Here is a 21211-nt window from a genome sequence, read left to right as displayed (position 1 = left end):
GTGGTAAAATGCACATAATATAAAATTGATCATTCTAGCTATTTTTAAGTGTACGGTTCAGCAGCATTAAGTACATTTACATTGTTGTGTGACCATCACCACCATCCATCTCCAAAACTCTTTTCATTTGCAAAACTGAAACTCTCATCCCATTAAATAACAACTTCCCATCCCTCCCCTCCACTGCCAGCCCCTGGCAACCACCATTCAATAATACTTTCAACAAATCTGATGATTCTAGGTAACTCATGTAAGTGGGATCATACAGTATTTGTCCTTTGTTGTATCTGGCTTATTTCACTTAGCATAGTGGCCCCAAGGTTCATCCATGTTGTAGCCTGGGTCAGAATTTCCTTTCTTTTGAAGGCTGCGAAGTATTCCATTGTATACACATACTCCTTTTTCTTTTTCATCCATTCATTTGTCTATAGGCACTTGGGTTGCTTCAATTCTTTTTCTGTTGTGAATTATGCTGCTATGAACATGGGGTACAATATCTGTTTGAGACCCTGCTTTCAACTCTTTTGGGGATATACCCAGAAGTGGAATTGCTGGGTCACATCAATTCTGTGTGTGATTTTTTTGAAGAACCGTCATATTGTCTTCCCCAGCAGCTGCACCATTTTATATCCCATCACCAGTGCACAAGGGCTGCAACTTCTCTGCATGCTTGCCAACACTTGTTTTGTTTTTTGGATAGCGGCCATCCTAATGGGTGGGAGGTCTATTCCTGTTTTTACAGATGAGCCGGGGACATTGGAACGCTGGACCTTGAGTCTCTGACTCAAGTGCATATATTATACTGTCTTCATTGTACTTATTTTATTACTTATAATTTCACTTTAAATACATTCACTTAGGGGCTTCCCTGGTGGCGCAGTGGTTGAGAGTCCGCCTGCCGATGCAGGGGATACGGGTTCGTGCCCCGGTCTGGGAGGATCCCGCATGCCGCGGAGGGGCTGGGCCCGTGAGCCATGGCCGCTGGGCCTGTGCGTCCGGAGCCTGTGCTCCGCAATGGGGGAGGCCACAACAGTGAGAGACCCGCGTACAGCAAAAAAAAAAAAAAAAAATACTTTCACTTAGACAGCTTGATATTTATGTTTGTTACTAAATTTTAATCCACCACCAAAAGGCAGTTAGTTGACTCCTGACTCAATGAAGAGTCCATACAGCAGAGGCAACTAGGGTAAGAATGTCAAAGCTTCCTAAACCTGCCACAGGGGCTCACCAACAAATGTAAGGAGTGCTAGAAGTAAGCTTCCCGAGTGAAATGGGTGGTGTGCACATGTCTTTTTGGCCAGAATGATGAGCAGCCCCCTTGAATGACTGGGGCATAAGAATCTGGGGAGCCCAGCAGCCTTGGAATTTGGGAACGATGCCTTGGGTCCGGAATCCATTGAATTGAATCCATTGGATGCCTCCAGTGAATGGCAGCTTTAGTGTGCTGATTTCACGTGAAGGTTAGCAGATCCTGCTGCTGGGGTATTGCTGCATTTACTTCAGAGTGAAATTTATGTGAGGTGCTCATTGGAACGTCTGAAAGGATGGAGAGCAGGGACTGGGCTTACAGGAACAGCTTGTACAATTGTCTAGCCAGCTGGCTGATGACTTTGTCCGTGTGGTAGAATTCAATCTGAGACTCGCTTCCCTTGTAACATAACACCGGGCAGGGGACATAGTTCCTACTCACCTCTGATCATCAGAGTTCCCCAGTGTTTCCCCAAAGAGCCCAACAGTCTTGAATGGCTAAATTGGCTCAGGCCACTTTGAAACTGTGATACTGTGTGTGTGTGAGCAGAGACCTCCCAGGCCATGGTGATGGTGAAGGACACCACAAAGGGATGAGGTATCCCCATTTCTTCAGCAGAAGCCTGTACCTCCTCAGTCTTTATGTAGCTCTGCTTCAGCTTCATAAGCCAACTGAATACAGTAAGTCCCCTACATACAAGCCTTCAAGTTGCGAACCTTCAAAGCTGCAAATGTGCATTCGCATGTCCAGTCATGTAAGTTAGTTCATGTGTCTGGTGTACATTGTCACGTGCGTGCATCCTCTATAAGTGGGTGTGCTTTTGTGTACTTTACTGTACAGTACTGTATAGAGTACAGTAGTACAGTATCTTTATTTCAAGCCCAGATGTCCGGAAGCATGCGTAAAATCAGCGGTATATAGGTGATTGTGGTAGTTGGGTACCTAGGCTAAGTGTGTTGGAGTTACGAACAGATTGGACTTAACAAATGCACTCTCGGAATGGAACTCATTCGTATGTAGGGGAATTACTGTATTAGTAAAACATGGAGCTACCCCAACCTGCTGACCCATAACCTCTGGCTAATTTTGCTTTTGGTGCCTGAGCTTGTGGTGGGACTGCTTGCTTCACTTTCCCAAGGCACAACCAGCCATGCTTTATGGATGGAACCTGTTGCTATCATGGAAACCCCTCTGATGTGTTGGCCCAGGAAGACAGGTGTTTGTGCGCACTTGCTTTTGCCCTGTGATTAGTCCTCATCCTGGCAGATTTGCACCATGGAATGTGGGTATATTCCTAGTCAGGCTACTTTCTGTTCTGGGTCACGAGAATAAACCTCGTAGTGTTAATGCATTGAGACACCGGGCTGTTGATAGGAAATTGCATTAAGCAGATCACTTCACATATTATTTTGACCTGGAAAGTGCCTCTGAAGAGAATGAGGGTGAGCCTTTGTCATTCAGTGTGTGTAATGTTGATATAATGATAGATGACATTCAAAATAAGGCTGGGCTTGATTAAACACTGCAGAGTGACCCTGCAAGCTAATCTGGAGATTTCCAGTTGAATCACAAGAGCTCTGGTGCCTGACAGAATGGCTTCCCTATATTTCTCAGTTGGGAGGCTGTAAGAGAGGGTTTTGCACAATCTCTCATTGAGTGCGCACAAGGCATTTAACAAATAAATCCTGAGACTCTTCTCCAATGAGAGCCTGGTGTTTATGAAAAGGACACATTTTAGAGAAACTTAGAGTTGTTGAAAAGTAGCCACTCTGAAAAAAAAGTCAAAAAGGAAGCAGTGATTACAAGAATAATCCAGGATTTTCCTGTTGGGTTAGGGAATGATTTATGTGAAAGGAAACCTCTTCCCAGTGAAGACGTTGACCAGATCATGACTAAGAAGAACAATAATCTTCAAGCAGATATTGTGATCTTTTATAAGGAACAGTTACCACTAGTTCACTCTTTCTACTAAAGAATGGATTAGAGTCCTAGCCTCCAATTACAGAAGGGAGGGTTTCAATTAGGCATTAGGAAGAATTTCCAAACTGTAAGGACCGTGAAATAATAGCAGGGAAATGGCTAGGGTTTTGCTCTAAAAGAAAAGGAGTTGCCCAGCTTGGATTTTATGTGTAGACCTGCATGGAGGTGGGGTAGTGCTAGGGGACCATCCCCTCCCTCATCCCACGGGCCCCCAGATCCTATTTGCCGTGGTTCTCCAGGTAGGGTGTGCAGGATGAGCATCCTTCCAATCACCTAAGAAGCTTTCTTGAAACGCGCAGTTTCCCTTTCCATAAACCTTCTAGGGGTGGAATGAAGCTTGGAAAATTTCCCCTGGTGATTGTGTTCTGTCCCTTTGATTGAAAACTGCTGCTCTGTGCTCTTGTGCTTTGGCAGTTGAGCCTCAGCCGTGGATCCCTGCAGTTTGCACAGCGTGTCCAGACATCTGGCCTGTTGTGTCCTCTGAGGGCTGTAGTGCAGACACAGTGAAACAGAATGATCTTTTTCTCCCATGTTGTTGAAGCAGCAGCAGCTGGTGGATGGAGCTGGAAAGTCCACACTTGCTGAGTATCCCTCCAGCCCCATCCCAGCTTCAGCTCGTTAAGAGGCTGCCTTGGGAGGGGCTTTGTTCTGTAACCTTCCAGCTGTGCCTGGAGCCATCCTCTGGTCTGAGATCTTGTAGCTTTTTTTTTTTTAACTGCAGTATAGTTGATTTACAGTGTTGTGTTAAGTTCTGCTGTACAGCAAAGTGACTCAGTTATACACATATATACGTTCTTTTTTTATATTCTTTTTCATTATGGTTTATCGCAGGATACTGAATATAGTTCCCTGTGCTATACAGTAGGACCTCCATTCTAAACGTAATAGTTTGCATCTGCTAACCCCAAACTCCCAGTCCATCCCTCTCGCTCCCCCTCCCCCTGGGCAACCACAAGTCTGTTCTCTATGTCTGTGAGTCTGTTTCTGTTTTGTAGATAGGTTCATTTGTGCCAAATTTTAGATTCCACATATAAGTGATATGAGATCTTGTATCTTTTTTTAAAAATTATTTATTTATTTATTTATTGGCTGTGTTGGTTCTTTCTTGCTGCGTGTGGGCTCTTCTCTAGTTTCAGTGAGCAGGGGCTACTCTTCGTTGCGGTGCGTGGGCTTCTCACTGCGGTGGCTTCTCTTGTTGCAGAGCACGGACTCTAGGTGCACAAGCTTCAGTAGTTGTGGCACGTGGGCTCAGTAGTTGTGGCTCACGGGCTTTGTTGCTCCGTGGCATGTGGGATCTTCCCGGACCAGGGTTCGAACCCGTGTCCCCTGCATTGGCAGGCGGATTCTTAACCACTGCGCCACCAAGGAAGCCCTGAGATCTTGTATCTTAAGCATGTCACAGAAACTTACACTGTAGTGTGGTTTCAAAAGCTGAATGCCATTTGGTTTGGGTTTTTTTCTGAGTATAGGTCCAACTATGGGGCTGAAGTGGCAAAAATTCCTGTCTTGTGCAATGTAGTCCAAAAAGCCAGCAGGGCTTTTGCCTCACCAGTGAAGAGACCGGCTGGACTGGCCATCGGAGGTGGAGCATGAGGAAGATTCACATGATGGAATTGAGGATGGGCAGCTGAGAGGGGGAGGGGAGTTGTGTGGTCTCAGCCACTATGAAATCTTCCTCACATGCATCTCTAAGAGTTCTAAAAATGCCAGAAGTACCAGTGCACTCTGAGAGTGAGGTTGGCACAGAAGGATCTTGTGTGACTGTATTTATTTCAATCCATCAGTGGACAGGTAACCCAGGTGATGACAGAGTAGCTTGATTTCTTATCTGGGCCAACCAGCCTTCCTGTAATGGTAGCCAGACTGGCCCCCAATGCCAGTGGCCATCTGAGGGCTATGTTCCTAGAATCGGAACACCCCTGTGGCTGGTAGTGTAGGATAATAATAATAGGTACATTTCTTTTTTTTTTAATTTCTTTTTATTTTTTGGCCGTACCCCGCGGCATGCAGGAGCTTAGTTCCCCAACCAGGGATAAAACCCGTGCCCCCTGAATTGGGAGCGTGGAGTCTTAACCACCGGATGGCCTGGGAAGTCTCAATAGGTACATTTCTTGAGCAGGCTAGGCTTACATCCATTTTCTGTAATCTTCAGTAGAACCCCTCAAGATGAATAGTAGCATGAGTACTCACCAATGGGGAAACTGTGGCAGAGTAGTGAGGCAACTTGCCCAGGACCACACAAGCTGGTAAGGAAAGGAGGCAGGATTTGAACATAGCTGTGTCCAGCTGCAGAGCATACGTTCCTTTGTTCCAGTCACCCCACGCGATGGCCACAGTGTTGTCCTGTGAGAGAGCATCACTCACAATCTTATGAGTTAATGGTTTTCCTGTTAGTGCATTAAGCTCAGGATAACATTCCAAGATTCACAATTAGGCTTTAGACGGTCCAACTTTGCTTTGTCACTATCGTTGGAGAAAGGAAATATTTTTGAACAAGAGCATATTTAATTACATTTTGTAGTTTAGGAACCTTATTCAGAGTCTGGAGACTTGTCTGCACGTCTTTCTAACACATATTTGCCCATCTGATGTTAGTCGGTGCCAGGCTCAGCAACTAACTCCAAAAGGTAGGGCAGGTTGGGTGGGGAGCGGGGAGTACACATTTATTTAGGAGGAGGGCCTTGGGCTCACTCTCAAATTATGCACAGAAAAGATTTCTTTAACATCATTTCTGGAATATAAAAAGGTGTGTTTTAAAGTGGGTCCATTTGCATGCCAAAATGCTTTCTATTTTATTATGTTTAGTGCTGTTTGAAGAGGTGGTTTTTTTTTTTTAAAGTCTGCATTCAAACAAAAACTTGGGAGGAATTCCCTGACAGTCCAGTGGTTAAGACTTGGCGCTTACACTGCAGGGGGCCTGGGTTCGATCCCTGGTCGGGGAACTAAGATCCCCCAAGCTGAGCGGTGAGGCCAAAAATCAATGACTCAATTAATAAATCTTAAAAACATTTTTTTTTTGCTGTAGATATTGACGAATGTTCAGAGCAGCCCTCAGTGTGTGGGAGCCATGCAATCTGCAATAACCACCCAGGAACCTTCCGATGCGAGTGTGTGGAGGGTTTCCGGTTTTCAGAGGAGGGAACGTGTGTGGGTAAGTTCTGTGGGAGACTTTTCAAAACGAGTAATTCACATGATGTATGTCAGCACCTGTGTGAATGGTATTGCCCCAGGTAGTTTTCCTGGCTGAGATGGAAGGTTCCCTGTCCTGTTGGGGAGGACAGTTTACAAAGGTGAATCAGACTTCATTCCTTCCCTCCGACTGCCTGGAGAGTCACAGGTACAAGGAATTAGCAGTGTTGTCTGTCTACACTGGTGATACCCTTCCCTTTTTATAAAATTCCTTTAAATTCTTTTCATTATTCTTTTAATAGCTATTCAAACAACTAGACATGTTTCTCCTTGTAATTAGTGGCCTTGGGATTCACGTGGAGGGAACACCTTATAGGCATTTGTGTCACTACCTGCCTTAGATTGAATTCTTCCTGATTTACATCTAAAACTCCATTCGGAGCCTTTCTGTTTATGGATTTCCATTTTACAAGCCACAAGTACTAGCATAACTTCATAGCCTATCAAAGTTAGAAGTTAAGGCTATTAATTGGGCTAATTATGCTTTAGGTTGCTGATGATTTTGGTGATGATGGTGATGGGCCAACTTCAAAGAGCCAGATTGTTTAAATTTCCCCACTTTTTCCAACTGCTGCACTTTGACCTGTCGTTTCCAAGAATTTCAAGTTCAAAGATTCTTGGAGATTTCCAGGTCTGGAGGGCAGCATGCTAAAGGGGCCGTCTGAACTCAACATTTCTTCCCAATTTAAAACAGATCCCTCTTTTACTGCATCAGTGAACCATCTCCTTGTGCTTTCCTTGCTGTTTACTAAACCCTAGCATGCTTTCTGTTTGCTCTGTCTTGAAACTCAGATGAGGCCGCCAAGGTCCCAGGGTGAGATGGTGTCTTGAGGGCGGAGGGAACAGGCCGTTCTCATATTTTGAGTATGACCCAAACATCTGTGAACTGAGAGACAGCCAGTCCCCTTTGCACAGAGCTGAGATTTCAACTCTGCTAAAGTTACTTTCTTTTTTTTTTTTCTTTCCATAGTGAACAACAATTTCTGTGAATTTGGCCTGACTTCCTTCTCTGCTTTTTGAGACGAAGGAGATTCAAAGGTCTATTTTTTGTGGCAACACCATTTGCATTATATTTTGGCTGAAGCTTTGGTGGTGGATCCTTTACCCCTTGAGTGGTGACGTGGACGGTCCTGGGGCAGACGTGTGTGAGGCATGTTGTGTCCTCAGTTTCTGTCTCCAGCCATTCCTGGGATCCACCTTCACAGAAGGGCTAGGGTGGGGTGCAAGACAGGTGGTGGGCAAACGTCTACTCCTAGGCATTTGATTTTGAGGAAGACAACCTCTCTGGGCCTCAGTTCCTCACCTGTAAAATGAGGTGATTAGACTGCATCATGGGCTTCCTGTGTCCCGTGGAGCCCTTGGAGATGCCCCAGGATCTGCCAGTGGGGATACAAGGACTATTTCATTTTTCTGTATATCAATTTCTGAGTAAGATTTTGTTTGAATAATGGATTCCCCCCTCTCAGAAGCAGTGTGAAAACTACCTGAAGATCATTAAGCTCCACCAAGACCTGGCATCGAGGTTTCCTGATTCTCCCCCTGCCTGTGGCCCCCTGTGCACTTCCATCCCACTTGGCTTTTTGCCTCTTTTAATTGCCTCCTTTGAGACTCACCTCGTAGAGAAATGGCTCACAGGGTGAAACCAAGTCTGCCTGAATGCATTCACACAAAGACTCTGGCTCCTCACTGGATAATTGACTGGTCAGTTTCACTCTCCCGGAATTCCTTGTTAAAACGACGTCCTGGGTTGAAGCCCAGGCTGGGACGATGTCTGTCAGGTCAGAGCAGGGAAGGGTGAGGAAAGAATCTGGATGGTTTAGGAGGCCGGCTCTGTGTCCTGACAACTGTGAGGGGCTGGGCACTCATGCAGGGTGTGTGGATGGCCAGAGGTGACTGTCTTTCCATGAGGATGGGTATCCATTAGGGGAGGGGCTGCTTTGTGGATTTCCATCTTTGTCATTTTCTGCAAGCTGTGACTTTCTCTTTTCCCCTGGGTGCAAACTTTTAGTTAATTGGAATGTGCAGAGTATGCTGACACAAAGGAAAAGAGCCTCAGCTGGCCTGCAAATCACCTTTATGTGTAGATACAGTTGCCCCCTGTGATACGTGACCTGTACAGAGCATGGGCAGGTTGGGATCCCGAGTTGTACAGTGCACGGCACCATGCACCTGCCCATCGGTCAGGGGGAACAGGGCTGGGCTTAGGCTAAAGGCTCAGCCTGGCTCACCCAGCGTTCCTGTTCTCCCTCCCTCTCCTGTCATGTTAGGAAAAATTATTGTGAATGATTCATCTTTGTGATCTTTTTCTCAGAACTTAAAGTAACTAGAGGCTGTGAAACCACTCTCCTAAAGGCTCTTTATCCCCTGCCCTTTTCTCTCCTTGTAACACGTGGCTTCTTTCCCTCGTTTTGTCCTTCCTTCTTGGCATCACCTCCCTTCTCTGCGTTGTCTCATTTCCTGGCCCCTGCCAGCCTTGCAGGAGTCTCTCGGGGACCAATGTCACACTGGGTGGCAGCATCTCAGGGCAGCTCTGCCCGTGCCAGGTCACAGTTCAGGGTTCTCTTCAGAAGTGCAGGGGCTAGAAAAGTAGAACCCCAACGGACCATGTAATTGTAATTAATTTTTTTAAATTAATTTTTATTGGAGTATAGTTGCTTTACAATGTGTTAGTTTTTGCTGTACAGCAAAGTGAATCAGCTATACGTGTACATATATCCCCTCTGTTTTGGATTTCCTTCCCATTTAGGTCACTGCAGAGCACTGAGTAGAATTCCCTGTGCTGTACAGTAGGTTTTCACTAGTTATCTATTTGATACATAGTAACGTATATATGTTAATCCCAGTCTCCCAATTCATCCCACCACCACCTCCACCCCCCCGCCACTTTCCCCCCTTGGTGTCCATACGTTTGTTCTTTACAACTGTGTCTCAATTTCTGCCGTGCAAACCAGTTCACCTGTACCATTTTTCTAGGTTCCACATGTATGCGTTAATATACGTTATTTGTTTTTCTCTTTCTGACTTACTTCGCTCTGTATGACAGTCTCTAGATCCATCCACGTCTCTAAAAATGACCCAATTTCGTTCCTTTTTATGGCTGAGTAATATTTCATCGTATATATGCACCACATCTTCTTTATCCATTCATCTGTCGATGGACATTTAGGTTGTTTCCATCTCCTGGCTATTGTAAATAGAGCTGCAATGAACATTGGGGTGCATGTGTCTTTTTGAATTATGGTTTTCTCTGGGTATATGCCCAGTAGTGGGATTGCTGGGTCATATGGGAATTCTATTTTTAGTTTTTTAAGGAACCTCCATACTGGTTTTAAATCCCATTTTGAGCCTGATTTTCTGTCCTTTCCAAAACTTTCCCCTCCCTCCCACCCTGCACCCCCTGCACCCCCTGCTAGTTGACAGGCAGGGTGAGAATTGTAGGAAATTGCCAGCCTGCAGGGTTAGGAGCCTTTGAGGGAAGCACAGCTGGATGTGCTGGTGGCCCCTCTTGTGTAAATTAGTGAAAAGGTCTCCTTTGGGTTGCTGTATATTTTGCTTAAAAATATACACTGCCAAATGTAAAATAGATAGCTAGTGGGAAGCAGCTGCATAGCACAGGGAGATCAGCTCGGTGCTTTGTGTCCACCTAGAGGGGTAGGATAGGGAGGGTGGGAGGGAGACGCAAGAGGGAGGGGACTTGGGGATATATGTATACGTATAGCTGATTCACTTTGTTATACAGCAGAAACCAACACACCATTGTAAAGCAATTATACTCCAATAAAGATGTTAAAAAAATAAAAGAAAAAAAATGCTTTGTATACTTTGAAAATGAAAAAGGTAGAACTAAATTGTTTGGAGTTGTAAAGTTCTAAAGCTTCCTTCAGAAGAAAATTGCTCTGGTGTGAAAAATGGTCTTACATAAAGGAAAACGTGATTTAAAAAATTAAATTATAAACTGCCTTTTCTAGAAAGGGTTTGAGGATTATAGAAGCATAGGTGTGGGAATTCCCTGGGGGTCCAGTGGTTAGGACTCTGCACTTTCACTGCCGTGGGCCCAGGGTTCAATTCCTGGTTGGGGAACTGAGATCCTGTAAGCCAAGCAGTTTGGCCAAAAAAAAAATAGAAGCAAAGGTGAAGGTGATGGCAGGGCAGGGGACATTAGGACCTACCCATGTTGCAGCAAGGTCCTTCCCTGTTACCAAGGGTGGGGCACAATGTGGCTGGAGCGAACACAATGTGTAAAATGATCACTTACGCACTCTAATGACATGAATATTTGATGGAAGAGAAGTGAGACTCCTTTCCTGGTTGTTCTGTCTGGGTATATTTCCCCTATCTTTTTTTTGGTCCCAATTCTCCGAGAGTGTCCCTTTCACACTGTGCGAGCTGAAGGAGTTGGGGGAAAGAAGACCCTGGAGAGAAGAAGAATGTTAGAAACGATGAAAAGTGAGAGAAAACAGGAGTGGTCCAAGGAAACAGTGTGTCCTTGGTTTGGTTCAGGGTAACCTGGGCTACTGTTTTCTAGAAGGAAATTTGGACCACTTGTAGCAGTTTAAAATCCAGTAACCCTTTGGCCCACAGACTTGGTTCCGTGGTCCCTGTCCCATGGGAGTTAGTTAACAGTCCAACTTCAGGAGTCTAAACTACTGAGTCCACAGGCTGGGCCTCCATCTGCCAATACAGTACTTTGCTAACCTCTCATGGGCACAGACCTTTGAAGAGGATCCTCTTCTTTACCTGTCCCCTGACAGTGCTTGGAGCCCTCTCTGCCGAAGCACTTGAGGCAGGATGAACTGGAATTAATCTTGGGAAGACTCATTGAGGATAAAGATGAGGAGTCCTCCTGTGTCCAGGATAATCTAAACCCTGAGGGCCTCCTTGCAGGAAGAAAGTGTTCTGTTCTGACATTGCAAGGGCCAGGACTCTGACCTGGGCCTTAGAGCTTTAAGACCAGAAGTTAAAGTGCCTTACAAACCCCAGAGTATCTGAACCAGCTGTTGGAAATCACCCCCTAGACCTTAGTCCTTGACTTTCATCTCGAGGCAACAGCACAAGATGGGGTATGATTTTCTAGTCTCTGTGTCACAGGCCTACTTCCTACAACCTCATTCTCTGAGTCTTGTCATCAGGACCCTTTAGAGCAGTCCCACCTACTGGGCCTCCCCATGCTTGGCAAGCTGGAAGTCATTCCTATTCTACAGAGGAAGAAATTGTGGCTCCGAGAAGTTATATGATTTACCCAAAGCCATATGGTGGACTCATGCACCTAGTAGAAACCCAGGGCTGCCCACCCCAGAGGCCCACAGTCATTCTACCATCCCCGTCTCACTTCCCTGGGAAAGTTGATTTCACCTTCCTTGGTGGGACGTGGGTGACTTTGGCATTCGTAGTGAATATTCCACCTGCCCAGTGAGCCGAGGGCAAAGATACTGTGGAAGTCTCAGATCCTCAGCTCCAAACGCTCCACCAACAGAGGTGCCACGGGAAGCGCGTCTACCTGCAGAGTCCACCTCCACATCCAGATGAAGGGAAAGTTGGGTTTCGGGGACCAGGTGTGGAGAGTGGCCTGAGACAGAGCCCTGGGGCAAAGCTGAGGTTGAGAGCCAGGCTGATTGACCCCCTGCAGTGGCAGGCTGCGAAGGCTTATCAGAGGTGGGATCCAGGTGGGGGGAAACAGGAGGAGAGCCAGGGGGACCATCCAGCGGGGAGCAGGGATGAACCTGAAGAGAGGTCTGGAGGTCTGGGGTCCAGACATAATCCACCTCAGTGGACTACACTGCTTGGCAGGGCCCTGGGACTGCTCTGGGGACTCTTTTAAACATTGTGTGTCAACCTTTTGTCTGAAGCTGTCGTGGACCAGCGCCCCATCAACTACTGTGAGACTGGTCTTCATGACTGTGACATCTCTCAGCGGGCCCAGTGCATCTATTTGGGAGGCTCCTCCTACACCTGCTCCTGTCTGCCAGGCTTCTCTGGGGATGGCAGAGCCTGCCAAGGTACGTGGTCACTCTGACTTTCCTCCCTGCGTAACCTGAGAAAATTCCCTGGGTGATACTTATCATATGCTAATTACTGACTCAACTCCAAATTCAAGAGAATTCTTCTCGGGCTTCCCTGGTGGTGCCGTGAATAAGAATCCTCCTGCCAATGCAGGGGACACAGGTTCGATCCCTGGTCCAGGAAGATCCCACATGCCGCGGAGCAACTAAGCCCGTGCGCCACAACTACTGAGCCTGCGCTCTAGAGCCCATGAGCCACGACTACTGAGCCCACGTGCCACAACTATTGAGCCCATGCGCCTAGAGCCCGTGCTCCGCAACAAGAGAAGCCACCACGATGAGAAGCCCGTGCACCGCAACGAAGAGTAGCTCCCACTCGCCCCAACTAGAGAAAGCCCGTGCACAGCAACGAAGACCTAACGCAGCCAAAAATAAATAATAAAATTAAATTTAAAAAAAAAAGAATTCTTCTCCCAACTCTGTTGAGTAGATGGGCTGTATTTTGTATCTCTAGTAATTTGAATTATGTGTTTTCTTTGGGGGGCTGTTCTCATTGGGGAAGACACTTGTCCTCCCCGTACCATTTTGTTCCATGTCACTTGCTTGTTCAGGCAATAATTAAACACCTGCTGTCTGCTAGGGACTGAGGAGATTGTTTGTCTTTCATGAAAAGACAAACAATCCTTACACACATGGAGCTTAAAGTCCAGCCTTTTATTTAATAAGATGCATACAGTCATTCACCTGGCCTGCTCTAATCTTGTGTTCCAAAAAAAGTGAAGTCCCCTTTTTGAATAAATGACTTCAGATGCAGAGAATAAATGGTTCCACAAAATTCAGACCTCAGATCAGTCCATTGTTGGCAGCCAGGGTGCTCTTAGAGATAATTTTAAGTGAAATAACTCTGAACACCGTTCCCCTGTCCCCTGGTTTGCAAAATTACTTAACGTTATACCATGGAGTATTTCTGGAAAGTCCAAGCTTCTCTAAGAGATTATAATTTCTGAAATACTTTCTCTTTGTTACTGAACATGTGAATTTTCTCTGGCCTTTAAGATTTTTCTGTCAAGCAGTTAATCATCTGTCTCCAAACTCAGACATTTTTGAAGCTCTCGTTTATGATGAGAAGGAAATAATGAAAAAAAATCCTCTCGTTTTTCCTTTTGCATGCTTGATTTTTCATGAAAACATCAAAGTGAAACACATTTGTAAATACACTAGATAGAAATTGAGGAGTTCATGTTTTGATAATTAATGTTTGCTGAGTTCTTAAATCACTGTTCCCAGATCAGAAACTGAGTCCCCAGAAGTTGAGCAAATGGCTTATATTATTGTGTAAACTAGGAATTCTAGAAGAAATCTCACTATCCCCGGGCTTGGTGGCTGTCTTGCAGATGTGGATGAATGCCAGCTAAGCCGATGTCACCCTGATGCCGTCTGCTACAACACTCCAGGGTCCTTCACGTGCCAGTGCAAACCTGGTTATCAGGGAGACGGCTTCCGTTGCATGCCTGGAGGTAAGGTGTCGGGGACGTTTGAAGTTGGTGGGTCATTGCCCTGTCCATGAGTACTGAGTACAAGGCCCTGGGAGAGAAGGCTAGGTGGGGACGTGGGAGACTCCATGGAGAGTTGAGGTGGGTGATCAGAGCACAGCTGCGGTGTTGAGCATGCGGGTTGCACATTGCACAACTCCGGGGGTCCCACACCTGGACCAGAACTGTGCTGGCAGCCTGGAGGCTGGTCATCCCTGTGACTTGAGCAGTACAAGGTAAGAACTGATCTGTATTAGGGTTCTGCAGAGAAACAGAACTAATGGATGTGTGTGTGTGTGTGTGTGTGTGTGTGTAGAGAGAGAGAGAGAGAGAAATATATTTATTTATATATAAAGAGATTTATCAGAAGGAATTGTCCCACACAACTGTAGACATTGGCAAGTCCCAAGGGTTGTAGTCGGCAAGCTGGAGACCCAGGAATAGCCAGTGTCTGAATCCAAAGGCAGGAAAAAGCTCATGTTCCATTCATAGGTCATCAGGAAAGGAGAATTCCTTCTTACTTGGGGAAGGATCCACCTTTGTGTTCAATTCTGGCCCTCCACTGATTGGATGAGGCCCACCCACCTAAGGGAAGGCCATCTGCTTTACTCAGTCTACAGAGTGAAAGGTTAATCTCAGCCAGAAACACCCTCAGAGAAACACCCAGAATAATATTTGACCAAATATCTGGGCACCCTGTGGCCCAGTCAAGTTGACATCTAAAATTAACCATCACAGATTCCTAAGAGTCATGGGGAATGGTGCTGGGGTGGGGTGGGGGAGGTGAAGGGCCACCAGTTGTGGGAAGAGGCAGGCTGAGGACTCCGCAGAATTGGGCGTACCACCTGTTACACCTGGACTGTGCAGCTTCTAAAGTTGAGACTTCTGTGGTATCTCATTAGATCATGAGGATAATGATAGTCCTAGTTCAGTACCTGGAATGATCCTGGAACTTAGGAGGCACTCAACAAATGCCGTTGAATGAATACGTATAATTAGCTGCCATTTGTCTGAAGCCTACTGTGTGCTGGGTGCTTTACCTACACTATTTCATGTAATGTTCATAATCATCTCTTTAAAGTAAGTACTATTACTATTTCCATTTACATAGAGGATGCTAAAACGCAGAGGTAAAAGCACAATCAAGGTCCCAGGGGTAGTAAGTACTAGAACTAAGTCTCAAACCCAGGTCTGCCCGATGGACTCCAACCTGGATTCAGTTCCTGAAACCACATGGTATCCTGTCATGATATTAAGGATGTATCTGATGCCTCCAACTGCAGTTAGCCAGATGAGTTGTTACTTATTTTAATTGCTGCTGCTGTTGTTGGCCAAATATATTTATGCCACTGTCAATGTTTCAATAAGAGATACATGGAAATTTCCATTTCATCACTTTTTCGAGCAATTACAAGCTATTTCAATGTCTGCCTCCCTTCACTAGCCTTCAGTGCCTTGAGCATAGCGTGCCTGTGCACTTTATTTTCAAGTCCCCAGTATCCTGTGGAGCACGTGGCCTATGTTGGGGCTCATAGCTCTTTATAGTTGTTGAGGAAATAAATGAATGCACCTCTCCTACTGGCAGTGTATAATAGTATTGATAATTATTTATTCGCACTCTCAACAGGACTGGGTGTGACCAGTTTTTAGGATAATTGACCATCTAAAAGGAGAAGAATATCAGATTAAAGTTTAAATTTCAATATACAATACTACATATTGCTGGTCTAAATTGTTTTCTTCTGCTTAGGACAGGACTCAACAAACTATGACTTGCAGGTCAAATCTGGTCCACTGCCTGTTTTTGTAAATAAAGTTTTATTGGAGCACTCATACTCTAGTTTATGAATAGCCTATGGCTGCTTTCATTCTGCAAAGACAGGTCAGTAGTTGTGGTAGAGACTGTAAAGCCTGAAATATTTACTACCTGGCCCTTGACAGAAGAAGTTTGCTGATCCCCAGCCTAGATGAACCCAGGGAGGATCAACCTCCTGTTCCTGATATTATGGGTAAAAGACACGGCTCTCCCCACAGATTCTGATAGGCAGGTTACATAGAGAAAAGTTCATGATCATTTGAGTTAAGATATTCCAGCAGCTATTAAAAATGACTAAGACATTATCTCCTTAGGCTTCCTTCACATCTGCAGTTCAAAAGGAAGCAGATGTTTCATTTTTTATTTTTGTTCTTTTAACCCAACTCCTGGCCCCGTTTTCGAGGCTTTATTGACTAAACAGAAACAAATCCAGACCTATAGTCTGGGATACAAAAATGGGACAAGGATAAAACCAATCAGTTCTTTGCTAGGATTATTTAGGTATTTAATCCTGTTTTCTTAAAAAATTCAACATCTATTTATATGCTCGAGAGAGAATGTACACTAGAAATATATGTGTCCATCGAGTATTGTTCATAACAGAAAAAAAAAATCTAAGTGACTACCAACAGGAGGAATGGACAAATGAGTTTGGGTACAATTTATACCATGAAATAATATACAGGAGTTAAAATGAGTGAACTAGAGGGAATCGCCTAGCAGTCCATGGTTAGGACTCCGCGCTTTCGCTGCCAGGGGCCCTGGTTGAATCCCTGGTCGGGGAGCTAAGATTATGCGAGCCGCGAAGTGCAGCAAATAAATGAATGAATGAACACATTAAATAATAAATAAGCAAATAAATAAATCTGAGTGAACTAGAGTTAATGGATAAATCTCCACATCATGTTGGGCAAAAAAAAGTCATAAAAGACTCACTTTCTGAGATGGCTCACACTCTGTCTATGGAGTGTGTCTCTCTCTCAATAAATTTACTTCTTACGTACTAAAAAAAATAGTTATAAAAGGATATACGCAGTATGATCCCATTTATATGAAATATAAGCCTGTATGAAAAGAAACCTGCATATGTATAAATATACAATAAAACTATAAAATGCATGCATGGGAATGAGAAACAAAAACTTCAGGATAAAGGTTACTTCTATGGTGGGAGAGGGAATTGGGGTTGGGAAGGGCTGCACAAGGGCTGCATTTGTATTTCTAATGTTTGTTTTTTTTCCCAGCTGGAATATGAACAATGAGGTTTTCATCATATTTTTCTAAATTTTGTGTGACTAAATAGTTAATGAAATATTAATGAAAAATTAAGTATAGTCTTATCTGGACTCCTATTACCAAGCATAATGAAGTGTAGGGATTAGACATTGAGCAGTTTTGGGTACCTACTCTATACAGAGGGGCTAGTTTAAAAAAATAAAAAACTAAACTAGCTTTAGGGGTGAGTCAGTTAAGGTTATGGCTACTGCAGTATCAGCCAATGATAAGCAAAACAAAAAAAATGATGATTTGTTCCCCACTGTCCTTCTGCACTCTTTGCCCAAAATGCATGTGTGGATTGTGAAATCAGCTCAGTGGGGCACTATTACCATTTTCTTTTAAATGGAATGGAACGAAAAAGAAAACAATAATCAAGAAAATAGAGTATGCCGAGTATATGCAGTAGGAATAAGTATTGTTTCATGAAATAATAGTTGTGGACGCTTGTCTAGTGCATGGCTGAGTGTGTGCGTGTTTGTGTGTATGTGTAAGCATGCGTGTGGGTCCTGAAATGCAGAGTGGAAAGCATTTCTATGGGTTGTGGTCAGGAAGTTTGAAAGCTGTCATGTTAGTTATCTATTTCTGTGTAACAAATTATCCCCCAAAGTTAGCAGCTTAAAGCAGTAAATGTATCTTATCTCACAGTTTCTGTGGGACAGGGATTCAGGAGCTTAGCTGGGTGGTCTGGGTTCAAGGTCTCTCAAGAGGTTGTTGTCAAGACCTTAGCCGGGCTACCATCTTCTCTGAGATTCATCTGGGGCTGAAGGATCCCTATGGTGGTTGGCAGGCCTTATGGGCTGTTGGACAGAGGACCTTAGTTCCTCATAGCATGGGTCTCCCCACGGAGCTGCCTAAGTGTGTTCAAGACCTGGCAGCTGGCTCCCTCCAGAGCAAGCAAGGAAGGGGAGTGTGCCCAAGATGGAAGTCACAGTCTTTTTCAAAAAAATTTTTTTAAAGATTTTTTTCTTTTTTTTTTTTGCATTTTTAAATTGAAGTATAGTTAAGTTACAATGTTGTGTTAGTTTCAAGTGTAGAGCAAAGTGATTCAGTTATATATATGTATATGTATATATATATTCTTTTTCAGATTCTTTCCTAGTATAGGTTATTACAAGTTACTGAATATAGTTCCCTGTGCTATACAGTAGGTCCTTATTGTTTCCCTATGTTATATATAGCGGGGTGTATCTGTTAATCCCAAACTCCTAACTTATCCCTCCCCCACCCGTTTCCCCTTTAGTAACCATAAATTTGCTTTCTATGTCTGTGAGTCTGTTTTGTAAATAAGTTCATTTGTATCATTTTTTTTTAGATTCCACATATAAGTGATATATGTTTGTCTTTCTCTGACTTACTTCACTTAGTATGATAATCTCTAGGTCCATCCATGTTGCCACACATGGCATGATTTCATGCTTTTTTTATGGAAGCCACAGTCTTTTGTAACCTAACCTTGGAAATGACAATGCTGTCACTTCTGCTGATACTATTAGTCACAGGCCAACCCTCCTGCAGTGTGAAAGGGAACTACGTAAGTGTGGGAATATGAGGAGGTGACAGGTCTGGGGGACTGGAACTGGGTAGAGGTTTGGAATATAGGAGAGCTTATTAGAGGATGAAAGAAGAGTATGAAGAATCCTGGGCTAGAGAAGTAAAGCCCGAATTTTTAAGGACAAGTACCAAACCTGGGGATGCTTGATCACTTTTCTTTACGCTTGGCACCAGGCACACTTACCAGCTTACTGCTTCCAGATCCACAGCCATCTATAGACAGAAAGATAATTAATGAGTTCAGAAAGTAGGGCTGCATGGGAAGAGGAAAACATTTAGGATAATACAATGTAAAGGGAGGAAAACTGAGGAACAATTTAACATGTACTTTTTTTTTTTTTTTTTTTACTTTTTATTTTATATTGGAGTATAGCCGATTAACAATGTTGTGATAGTTTCAGATGCACAGCAAAGGGACTTGGCTATACATATGCATGTACCCATTCTCCCCCAAACTCCCCTCCCATCCAGGCTGCCACATAACATTGAGCAGAGTCCCCTGTGCTATATAGTAGGTCCACTGGTTATCCATTTTTTTTTAAGTTTATTTATTTATTTTTTTAATTAGTTTCTGCTTTATAACAAAGTGAATCAGTCATACATATACATCTGTTCCCACATCCCTTCCCTCTTGCATCTCCCTCCCTCCCACCCTCCCCATCCCACCCCTCCAGGCGGTCACAAAGCACCGAGCTGATCTCCCTGTGCTCTGCGGCTGCTTCCCACTATCTATCTACCTGACGTTTGGTAGTGTATACACGTCCATGCCTCTCTTTCGCCTTGTCACAACCCACCCTTCCCCCTCCCCATATCCTCAAGTCCATTCTCAAGTAGGTCTGCGTCTTCATTCCCGTTTTGCCCCTAGGTTCTTCATGACATTTTTTTTTTAAATTCCGTATATATGTGTTAGCATACGGTATTTGTCTTTCTCTTTCTGACTAACTTCACTCTGTATGACAGACTCTAGGTCTATCCACCTCATTACAAATAGCTCAGTTTCGTTTCTTTTTATGGCTGAGTAATATTCCATTGTATATATGTGCCACATCTTCTTTATCCATTCATCCGATGATGGACACTTAGGTTGTTTCCAGCTCCGGGCTATTGTGAATAGAGCTGCAATGAACATTTTGGTACATGTCTCTTTTTGAATTATGGTTTTCTCAGGGTATATGCCCAGTAGTGGGATTGCTGGGTCATATGGTAGTTCTATTTGTAGTTTTTTAAGGAACCTCCATACCGTTCTCCATAGTGGCTGTACCAATTCACATTCCCACCAGCAGTGCAAGAGTGTTCCCTTTTCTCCACACCCTCTCCAGCATTTATTGTTTCTAGATTTCTCTTTTTTTTTTTTTAATTAGTTTCTGCTTTATAACAAAGTGAATCAGTCATACATATACATCTGTTCCCACATCCCTTCCCTCATGCATCTCCCTCCCTCCCACCCTTCCCATCCCACCCCTCCAGGCGGTCACAAAGCACCGAGCTGATCTCCCTGTGCTCTGCGGCTGCTTCCCACTATCTATCTACCTTACGTTTGGTAGTGTATATATGTCCATGCCTCTCTTTCGCTTTGTCACAGCTTACCCTTCCCCCTCCCCATATCCTCAAGTCCATTCTCAAGTAGGTCTGTGTCTTTATTCTCGTTTTGCCCCTAGGTTCTTCATGACATTTTTTTTTTAAATTCCGTATATATGTGTTAGCATACGGTATTTGTCTTTCTCTTTCTGACTAACTTCACTCTGTATGACAGACTCTAGGTCTATCCACCTCATTACAAATAGCTCAGTTTCGTTTCTTTTTATGGCTGAGTAATATTCCATTGTATATATGTGCCACATCTTCTTTATCCATTCATCCGATGATGGACACTTAGGTTGTTTCCAGCTCCGGGCTATTGTGAATAGAGCTGCAATGAACATTTTGGTACATGTCTCTTTTGGAATTATGGTTTTCTCAGGGTATATGCCCAGTAGTGGGATTGCTGGGTCATATGGTAGTTCTATTTGTAGTTTTTTAAGGAACCTCCATACCGTTCTCCATAGTGGCATGTACTTTTTGTTTGCTGAGTGTCTGTTGTTTGTGTTACAGTTTGCACTTTGTTTCAAACAAACCGGCTGTTAGAAAACTTGAATTTCCCATTGAGAGCTGGAAAGGGCTCCAGAAATTCTGTAATTCATCTCCTTTATTTTGTAAATGAGGAACGTGAGGCCCGAATAATTTCTTAGTTTACAAAAAGGTTTCTTGAACTCTTTATAGAAAAGAATTTGCTAAAGCAACTTTTCTCAAAATTGAGTAAGACCCTTTTTGAAAGAAAAACATTTTTAAGATCTCCAGGGTTGGCTTAGATTATTATGGAGAAATCCAGGTATCAACTTCCTTTATAACTATAAAAGCAAAACACATTTACAAATTAAATACCAACCAAATGTCAAATCATAAATTTCCAATCAACATTAATTTAATGTGCCAGATTATCGCTTGCCTGAGATGAAATTGCCATTCCTGTGGTAGCCTCCCCCATCCTGGATGGTTATTATTTCCATCTCTACTGGATAATTCCAGTCAGCCTGCAGAGAAGCCATTTCTCATCTAAAAGACACAAATGAAGACTTCC

The 21211-nt window shown here is 44.0% G+C and overlaps 1 protein-coding gene across 2 annotated transcripts in view; it reads left to right on the top strand.

The window, feature by feature from the left end:
* The window catches only part of NID1 (nidogen 1), a 96319-nt gene that overhangs the window by 44001 nt on the left and 31107 nt on the right, over positions 1-21211 (top strand). For both annotated transcript variants that reach the window (XM_081248144.1, XM_081248143.1), the window contains exons 10-12: positions 6255-6380; positions 12265-12414; positions 13812-13934. In XM_081248144.1, the coding sequence (XP_081104270.1) occupies positions 6255-6380; positions 12265-12414; positions 13812-13934 (399 nt within the window). The remainder of the gene's footprint in view (positions 1-6254; positions 6381-12264; positions 12415-13811; positions 13935-21211) is intronic.

The sequence above is a fragment of the Mesoplodon bidens genome (assembly GCF_964165515.1).
Source record: "Mesoplodon bidens genome assembly, chromosome: 1".
Taxonomy (NCBI): Eukaryota; Metazoa; Chordata; class Mammalia; order Artiodactyla; family Ziphiidae; genus Mesoplodon; species Mesoplodon bidens.
The sequence above is the reverse complement of the archived record's forward strand: the minus strand, read 5'-3'. Positions and strand labels throughout refer to the sequence as shown.